This window comes from Solea senegalensis, unplaced genomic scaffold, assembly GCF_019176455.1.
Source record: "Solea senegalensis isolate Sse05_10M unplaced genomic scaffold, IFAPA_SoseM_1 scf7180000017765, whole genome shotgun sequence".
Classification (NCBI taxonomy): domain Eukaryota; kingdom Metazoa; phylum Chordata; class Actinopteri; order Pleuronectiformes; family Soleidae; genus Solea; species Solea senegalensis.
Genome location: NW_025322517.1, coordinates 86,275 through 95,524, shown reverse-complemented (window position 1 = coordinate 95,524; position 9,250 = coordinate 86,275). Strand labels below are relative to the sequence as shown.

Here is a 9,250-nt window from a genome sequence, read left to right as displayed (position 1 = left end):
TGTGTAGTGTGTGTAGTATCAGTGTGTAGTGTGTGTTGTATCAGTGTGTAGTGTGTGTAGTATCAGTGACCTCAGTGTTGATCAGTTGTGTGTTTTCATCCTGAAGCTGAAGCTCCAAGCGCTGACATCGTTCTCTGTACTCCACCACCTGAGGGACAAGACCAGGTGAGACCAGGTGAGACCAGGTGAGACCAGGTGAGACCAGGTGAGACACAGACCTTGTTCTGCAATCGGTGGATGAGCAGAGATTGTCTGGCTTCCCTCTCTCTCCCCTCTCTCACCCGCCTCCTCCACTCCCTCTGCTCAGCCTCCACATGCAGAGAGAGGCCGACCGAGGGACACACTGACTGACACAGCTGCAGAGAGAGAGACATGCTGTCATTCACTCTGATGGATTACATGACCGTCCTCATCGTCGTCCTCGTCCTCCTCCTCCTCCTCCTCCTCACCCTGTCATTCAGAGCTCTGTTCCTGGACTCTAGCTCCTCCCTCTCCGCTCGACTCTCTGCCAGCTCCTCCTGCAGAAGACACACCTCCCGCTTAAGCCCCACCTGCTCGTCGCGCCGGTCAAGCAGCAGCTCAGTGTCCATCCTGCAGAACGGAAGACGACGACATGTCCCAGAGACGCCGAGTCATCGATCACTGATGGACTTCCTGCTGATTCAGCGAAACCACATCTGTCAATTGTTTAGTTATATGTAAGAAGTCAGAGAGAATGAAAACTGAATTACGCACGATGAAAGTCATTGTGCGTAATCTAACCCGCCCCCAAATGTGCCCTGAAAAAGAATCCAGGGATTATGATCTTTACAGATGATATAAGGTAATCTGAGGAGGGATTGTGATAATACTGGACTTGAAGGATGTTGAAGAGGAGAGGAATGACCACAGAGAAGGTGGAAATGAGGACAGGAAGACAAGAGGACAACAGCTGGTCTGCTGTGACTTCTACAAATCCACCAATAGACTGACTGCCAAATAATGAGCTATTCTTAACATCTACCAACAGACTGACTGCCAAATAGTGAGCTATGCTTAACATCTACCAACAGACTTACTGCCAAATAATGAGCTATGCTTAACATCCACCAACAGACTGACTGCCAAATAATGATCTATGCTTAACATCCACCAACAGACTGGGCAGATATCGGCTGTGGCGCCCCCTAAAGGGAGACCGCAACCACAGACAATTATTTTTTTTATTACACTAGTGTCGTTACAAACAAATGAGACAATATGAAAATAAAATAAAGACGCATGATGGAAAGTGAAGAACAGAAAAGTACGGAAGCCGCGGAGTTCAGAAACAAACTATGTTTAGTTCTGTCTTCAGATGCTATCGGTTGTGGAGACGCTGTGATTTAACCCGGGTCACTTTCAGAGGCGGACCCGGGTTAACTCACATGAACCGCTGTAATCCAACTGTTAATTCCGCTGTTAATCCGCAACAACAACAACATAAACAACACTGAGAGGAACTGGAGCCACCAGCTAACCTGTTAGCATGCTAACACAGGAAACGGCGACGTGAACAAAGTTCTTACCTGAAGCCGCAAAGCGAGCTCTAATGATGACGTCACCGGCGGGGGAAAAAATACAAATAAAAACATGTTCAGAGCAAAGTTTAGAGCAGCGTTTACACCAGAGACGCAAGAGTCCGCGATTTCAAACCGGGACACCTGAGCTTTAACCCCGGAAACACACGACACTGCGGGCTTCACCGTCACACAGCGACTCCTGTCGGCTGGAGGTGCTCAGTGCGAACCGCTGTCACTGTAAACCATATAAACAAAATGTCGGACATTAAACACTGAATAAAAAGCGTAACTTAAACAGCACAAAATAATTAGTTAATGATCTTATTTGCAAAAATAAACAATTTTAGGTCCTAAATTGCAGAATTTTTCCAACATTTAACTTCAGATTTATGTGTAAATAAATGTGACTTTCAGCTTCTCCCTGTAGGGGTCGCCACAGCCTCCATCTTGTCCTCTTCTGTTGCGTTCATGTTTTAAATCATGTTTTCATGTTGTTCATTTCGATCATTTGTCATCTTTAAATGGAAAGTTTGGGAAACACTAACCTAAAGAAAGCAAAGGCTTGTGCTAACATGCTAACATACTTGTTGTTGAAAAGGAACAACAGAGTGGAACCTTATAAATATAAACAATTTATAACACAATGTATACACGCTGTGTGTGTGGGTGTGTGTGCGGACATCCTGGAAAATAGTTTTAAAAAAATAAATCAAATGGGATCACGAGTCACAAGTTTTATTGTCATGTACTCACAAAGTGCAACAAAGTAACATTATTACCAGTAATGAAAGTCTTTGTACTCGGTGTTGACTCAACTTTACAAAAGGAAACAATTTAAAAAAACAAAACAGTTCAAAATAATAAATATAAACAAAATATATAAAAATAAACCCTTCTGTTGTGATTTTTTTCAGAGTTTTGTTGTTTAACACAGAGACTTTTGTATCTCATGAGCTTCAAAAAAACATTTAACGTTATCACTTTTATAAAAATATAATTTAAAACAAACATGATGTCTCATTACTGCCACCTGCTGGAGTAAGAAAACTCCTGCATTACCTGCTCCATCACATTCAGTCTCATCCTGACCCTGGAGGGTCCAGGTTCTCAGTGATGGAGATCATGGATCCCAAATTTCGTTGTCCACAAAATAACGACAATAAAGGCTATTCTGATTCTGATGGAACCTCTGCTCGATCTCACTCAGAGGTGCAACGCTGCCCTCTACTGGTTGAAGTCCTCACTCACAGTTGTCCTCACCCTCTCATCTCCTCAGTCTCACCTCACTGGGTTTTTCATTCATGGGACAGGTCCTGAACCAGGAAGTGAAGTGGTTGTAGGTCATGCAACCTTCACTGGTTCCTCTGGAGAAGGTATTGAGACAATGGCTGCTGAGGGCGAGGTTGTGAGTTCGACACCGCGTCGCTGTAAACAGGTCGTACCTGGTTTGTTAATATTCTGTGGACGACGACGTCCTGTGGAAACAATGAAGCAGAGTTAAATGATTTGAGTGATTAATCATCCAATAATGAACAACAAAGTAAAAGTAGAACTGACTGAAACTTTACTTAAGGTGTTATTATTTGCTGAGGGTCATCCTTAGCTCCTCCTCCCTCAGGCTGCGGTCCAATCGCTCCGCCTCCGACTCCAGGACTGACGCGATTGGACGGTGAGTGACGACGGCCAGCGAATCCCTGAGCTCGTGTCGCAGCGAGAGCAGCCACTCGCTGTTCCCGAGGAACTTGTGGATAAACTCCGCCCTCTGAGGCTGGTCCACGGCCAATAAGAGATGCAGCTGACTGACCTGAGGGGGAGGAGACAGCATCAGTGTCACCATGGCAACGCAAAACACAGGCACAGCTACTCCTGAGTGCTGCAGCTCACCTGGTCCTCCAGCTCCATCACTCTCCTCCTCAGGTGTTCTTCTTCTGTGGTGTCTGTCAACACCTACACACACACACACACACACACACACACACAATGTTACTGAATCACTCTCCCTCCCTCCATCTTCATCTTCATCATCTTCAACACGTTGAATTTAAAATCTGACCTGAGATCTGCAGCTGTCCATCATCTGCTGCCTCAGCCTCAGACGCTCCTTCTCCACCTGCAACACAACTGTGTGTGAGTGTGTATGTGTGTGTGTGTGTGCGTGTGTACCTCTCTCAGTGAGTGTGTGTGTACCTCTCTCAGTGTCGTGTGTGTGTGTGTCCTCTCTCAGTGTGTGTGTGTGTACCTCTGTGTGTACCTCTCTCAGTGTGTGTGTGTGTGTGACTGGCCTCTCAGTGTGTGTGTGTGTGTGTACCTCTCTCTGTGTGTGTGTGTGTGTGTGTGGCTTGTACCTCTCAGTGTGTGTGTGTGTGTGTGTACCTCTCTCAGTGTGTGTGTGTGTGTACCTCTCAGTGTGTGTGTGTGTGTGAGTGTACCTCTCCAGTGTGTGTGAGTGTACCTCTCAGTGTGTGTGTGTGTGCCTCTCTCAGTGTGTGTGTGTGTGTGTGAGTGTACCTCTCTCAGGTGTGTGTGGTGTCTCTCAGTGTACCTCTCTCAGTGTGTGTGTGTGTACACTCTCTCAGTGTGTGTGTACCTCTCTAAGTGTGTGTGTGTGAGTGTACCTCTCTCAGTGTGTGTGTGAGTGTACCTCTCTCAGTGTGTGTGTGTGTGAGTGCGTAGTGTGTGTGTGTGTGTGGGGTGTGTGTGTGTGTGTACTCTCTCAGTGTGAGTGTGTGTCAGTGCTTGTGTGTGTGCTGTGTGCATGTGTGTGTGTGTGTGTGTGTACCTCTCTCTCAGTGTGTGTGTGTGTGTGTGTGTACCTCTCTCTCAGTGTGTGTGTGGAGTGTGTCTCTCTCAGTGTGTGTGTGTGTGTATCTCTCGTGTGTGTGAGTGTGTGTGTACCTCTCTCAGTGTGTCTTGTGTGTGTGTGCGTGTGTACAGTGTGTGTGTGTGTACCAGTGTGTGTGTGTGTGCTCTCAGTGTGTGTGTACCTCTCTCAGAGTGTGTGAGTGTACCTCTCAGTGTTTGTGTGTGTACCTCTCTGTGTACTTGTGTGTGTACCTTCTCTCAGTGTGTGTGTAAATCTCTCAGTGTGTGTGTGTGTGTGAGTGTACCTCTTTCAGTGTGTGTATCAGTGTACCTCTCTCAGTGTGTGTGTGTGTGTACTTCTCTCAGTGTGCTGTAAATCTCTCAGTGTGTGTGTGTGTGTGAGTGTACCTCTTTCAGTGTGTGTATGTGAGTGTACCTCTCTCAGTGTGTGATGTGTGTGTACCTCTCTCAGTGTGTGCGTGTGTGTACTCTCTCAGTGTGTGTGTGTGTACCTCTCTCAGTGTGTGTGTGTGTGAGTGTACTTCTCTCTGTAAATCTCTCAGTGTGTGTGTGTGAGTGTACTCTTTCAGTGTGTGTATGTGTGTCCTCTCTCAGTGTGTGTGCGTGTGTGTACCTCTCTCTCAGTGTGTGTGTGAGTGCGTGTGTGTGAGTGTGTGTACCTCTCTCAGTGTGTGTGAGTGTACTCTCTCAGTGTGTGTAGCTCTCTCTCAGTGTGTATGTGTGTGTACCTCTCAGTGTGTGTGTGTGTGTGTACCTCTCTCAGTGTGTGTGTGTGTGTACCTCTCTCAGTGTGTGTGTGTGTGTGTACCTCTCGGTGTGTGTGTGTGTGTGTGTGTCCTCTCAGTGTGTGTGTACCTCTCTCAGTGTATGTGTGTGTACCTCTTTCAGTGTGTGTGTGTGTACCTCTCTCAGTATGTGTGTGTACCTCTCTCAGTGTGTCTCTCAGTGTCTTCCTCTCTCTCTTCAGTTTCTCTCTCTGATTTTCCAGATGTGAGATTTTCTTGCTCTGTTGTGTTTTCTCCAGCTCCAGTTCAGCAACGTGATGATGAAGAGACGTCAGTCTGTCTGACACATGCTGCTGACACACACACACACACACACACAGCTCCAGCTCAACAAGTGAAGACAAACACCTGAAGTGACTTTTTAACCAACCAGATACACACTCACCAGGTCTGGATTAGACTCCGCCCCTGTGCTCCGCTCCCATTGGTTGGTTCTCCCCTCGTAGCCGACTATAATGGCCTCAGTTCTCTCCAGAGCCAATCGAACACGATTCCTGTCGCCTTCCAGTTCCTCTGTCCTCTGAGTGAGAGTGTACACCTGAACACACACACACACACACACACACAGATCCTAATCTTAATCCTGAACCTAAACCTATCATAATCCCAATTCTAACTCTAAAACTAGGTCTTAATCCCTAAAAAGACTTTAAAGTTATGAGGACTTCACTTCCTGTGGTTTTTATGTTTCTTTGCTCCTTACAAAGATACACTGACAAGAACACACACACACACACTCCTGTCTCACCTGCCTCCTCAGCTCCTCGTTCTCCTCCTGCACACAGAACACCTGTGTTTTCTGCTCCTCTAACATGGGCGCCGTGACTCTGATCTCCTCCCTGCTCTCCATCACATCCCTCCTCACCTCCTTCTCTCCTTCACTCCTCATCTCCTTCAGCATCTGGTTTTCTCCCAGCAGAGCTCTCAACTTCACCTCCTGCTCCTCCTCCATCCTCTTCACTCTGCTCCTCCACCGCTCCTCAGCCTCCATTCTTGCCTCCTCTGTTTTCTCCTCGTCCACTTCTCCTCTCTGTCGCAGCACCTCCTCTCTCGGAATCCTCTGGTTCTCCCTTCTGACCTCCACCTCCTCCTTCAGAACACTCCTCAGACACTCCTCCTCTGCGTGGCTCTCCTGAACAACACAACAGATGCTAATGGAGTTAGCATAACAACTTCTGCTTACATGTTAGCTAATTTTTAGCATTCAAACCATAAATATCTCGCTTAACAAATGGAACCAGCTAAAGAGGTTAGCATTAAGACTGCTAACAGCTAACAGAGAGTGAACAAGCTAGCTAACATTTCTGAGCCTAATCCATAAAGAAATTTAGCTCAATGTTAACTAGAAAAAGAGGGAAGAAGCTAACTTATTATAGTAGCTAGCTAGGTTAGTATCAAGTCTGTAAACAGATAGCTTATCTTATCTTAGCTTAGCATACAGAAGAGAAACATTCCTTTGTTGTAAATTTAACACATTTTAAGATTTTTTAAGAATTTTCTGGAGATTCTAATCTAATCTGGAGATTCTAATCTAATCTGGAGATTCTAATCTAATATGGAGATTCTAATCTAATCTGGTGATTCTAATCTAATATAGAGATTCTAATCTGGAGATTCTAATCTAATCTGGAGATTCTAATCTAATCTGGAGATTCTAATCTGGAGATTTTAATCTAATGCTGCAAACACGAGGTCACATGACTCTAACTTGTGTAATGACTCAGTTTCACCTATAGGGGACATTTGTTCATACCTGACTCTGCAGAACACTCCGCTGCTCCTCCTGCACCTCCTCACTCTGCTCCTCTCCTCTCAGATCCTCCTCCTTTATCTTCACTAGCTCCTCCTGCATCTGCTCCTTCTCCCTTTGTTCCTTGTACACCTCCTCTGTAATTACTGTGACCTCCTCCTTGATTATCTCCAGCTGTTCCTGCACCTCCTTCTCCCTTTGTTCCTTCTGTACCTCCTCTCTGAGAGCAGACACCTCCATTTTCAACTCCAGCTGAACCTCATCCCTCCTTGTTTGCTTCATCTGTACCTCCTGCTTAAGATTGGTCACCTCCTCCTCAGTCCTCTTCAGCTTCTCCTGGATCTTAGCTGTTGTTTCCTTTGTTACCTCATCTCTCCTCTGCTCCTCCTGTACCTCATCCCTCTCTCTCTGTAGCTCCTCCCTCAGAGATGTCACCTCCTGCTCTCTCCACTTTTGCTCCTCCTGTACCTCATCCCTCTCTCTCTGTAGCTCCTCCCTCAGAGACGTCACCTCCCGCTCTCTCCTCTGCTCCTCCTGTACCTCATCTCTCTCAGCTCCTCCCTGAGATGTGATCTCCCTGCTCTCTCCTCCTCTGCTCCTCCTGTACCTCATCTCTCTCTCTCTGTAGCTCCTCCCTCAGGGACGTCACCTCCTGCTCTCTCCTCCTCTGCTCCTCCTGTACCTCATCTATCTCTCTCTGTAGCTCCTCCCTCAGAGATGTCACCTCCTGCTCTCTCCTCCTCTGCTCCTCCTGTACCTCATCTCTCTCTCTTTGTAGCTCCTCCCTCAGCAATTTCAGCTGCTGCTCTCTCCTCCTCTGCTCCACCAGGAGGCCCACCTTCTCCTCTTCCTGCTCTCTCTCCCTGGCCCTCCCTCTCTCCTCCCCCAGGAGGTGCTGCTCCCTTTGGCTAATCACTAACTCTTCTCGCTCCTCCTTGGCCTTCCTCAGTTCATCTTCTAGTTTCCTCTCCTCCTCCTCTTTGCTCCTCAGCACCTCCTTCTGTGCCACCATTTCTTTGACCTTCTGTCTCAGCTCACTCTCCAGCCTACTCTTCTCCTCCCTCATCCTTCTAAGCTCCTCCTCCTCTCCTTTTCTCTCCTCTTCAAAAGCTTTCAGTTTTTCCTCCAGCCTCCTCTTCTCCTCCTCCTTCCACTTCAGCACCTCCCTCTCTTCCTCCAGCTCCTCCTGCACCTCCCTCACTTTCTCCTCCAGCCTTCCATTTTGCTCCTTCACCTCCATCACTTTGACGTCGAGCATCTTCCTTCTGTCCTCCTCCATTCTCCTCAGCTCCTCCGCCTCCTGCCTCTTCTCCTCCTCTCTCTCTAACAAGTCTTTCAGCTGTTGCACCTCCTCCTCCCGCTCCTTCAGGAGGCGACTGAGCTTGGTCCCTTCTCTTGTGCCGAGCTCCACATTTTCCTGCCACTCCTTCACCTCCTCCTTCAGCCTGTTGTTGTCCTCCTCATTCTGCAGAACTCTCCTCCTCACCTCCTCACTCTCGGCCTGCGCCTCCTGCAGCTCCCTGGTCAGTAGGGAGATGTTCTCGTCTTTGTCTCCTCCCTCACTCCTCTCTTTCTCCAGGAGAGCACAGGTTTCTCTCAGCAGCTCCTCCAGCTGCTCCTCCCTCTCCTCCGTCTGCTTCAGTTTCGCCGTCACCTCCTGGACCTCCCATACTCCTTCAACTTCCTGCTCCTCCACCAGCTTTAGATGCTCCTTCAGCTCCTCCACCTCCTGCTCCCTCTCCCTCACAGCGCTCATCTGATGCTCCAGGTTGCACTCCTTCTTCTGCACCTCCTCCTTCATCTCCTCACACTGTTCCTGTGCCACACTCAGCCTCACCATCAGGAGCTCCACCTCCTGCACCCTCTCCTTCTTCATCTCCTCCATTTGTCCAACAACCTCCTCCTTTTCATCCTGCAGTCTCTCTTTCTGTCTCCTCTGCTCCTCCTTCTCCTTCTCCACCTCCTCCACTCTAGCTCTCCATCTCTCCAATTCCTCCTCCCTCTCCTCTTTTGATCTTTCTAATCTCTCAGTTCTCTCACAGAGTGCCTCCATCTCTCCGTCCTTCTGTGTCTCCTCCCCCATCTTCACCTCCTCCTCCCTGAGCTCAGCTCTCCTCATCTTGTCGTCATGGTGACGGTCGATCTACAATAAACAACAGTTAGTGAAAAACTTCAAATGACTGAAAACACACACACACACTCACCTCCTCCTTCTGCTGCTCCTCCTGTTTCTCCTTTTGCTCCTCCTCTTGTTCCTCCCTCTGCTGCTCCTCTTGTCTTTGCTGCACTTTTTGCTCTTGCCTCTGCTGCTCCTCCTTCTGCCTCCTGCTCTCCCTGTGATGCTTCTTCCT

At 47.9% G+C, this 9,250-nt stretch overlaps 3 protein-coding genes across 3 annotated transcripts; all 3 read right to left on the bottom strand.

The window, feature by feature from the left end:
• Nucleotides 1-70: 70 nt before the first annotated feature.
• On the bottom strand, nucleotides 71-1,704 carry LOC122764919 (rootletin-like; the record flags this gene model as incomplete). The annotated part of the gene is made up of 4 exons (XM_044018920.1): nucleotides 1,548-1,704; nucleotides 450-654; nucleotides 219-356; nucleotides 71-148 (listed from the first exon to the last, which is right to left on the bottom strand). Coding segments are annotated over exons 2-4 (357 nt in total), but the record flags the coding sequence as incomplete, so codon positions are not given.
• A 703-nt stretch (nucleotides 1,705-2,407) lies between these two features.
• On the bottom strand, nucleotides 2,408-8,784 carry LOC122764918 (trichohyalin-like). Its single transcript, XM_044018919.1, has 9 exons — nucleotides 7,657-8,784; nucleotides 6,903-7,433; nucleotides 5,898-6,281; nucleotides 5,535-5,687; nucleotides 5,290-5,439; nucleotides 3,595-3,651; nucleotides 3,426-3,488; nucleotides 3,110-3,345; nucleotides 2,408-3,016 (listed from the first exon to the last, which is right to left on the bottom strand). The coding sequence occupies exons 1-8, from the start codon at nucleotides 8,782-8,784 to the stop codon at nucleotides 3,121-3,123; spliced, it is 2,691 nt and encodes an 896-aa protein (XP_043874854.1). The 3' UTR covers nucleotides 2,408-3,016; nucleotides 3,110-3,120.
• A 108-nt stretch (nucleotides 8,785-8,892) lies between these two features.
• Nucleotides 8,893-9,250, bottom strand: LOC122764917 (ataxin-8-like; the record flags this gene model as incomplete). Its single annotated transcript, XM_044018918.1, has 2 exons — nucleotides 8,893-9,042; nucleotides 9,104-9,250. Coding segments are annotated over 2 exons (297 nt in total), but the record flags the coding sequence as incomplete, so codon positions are not given.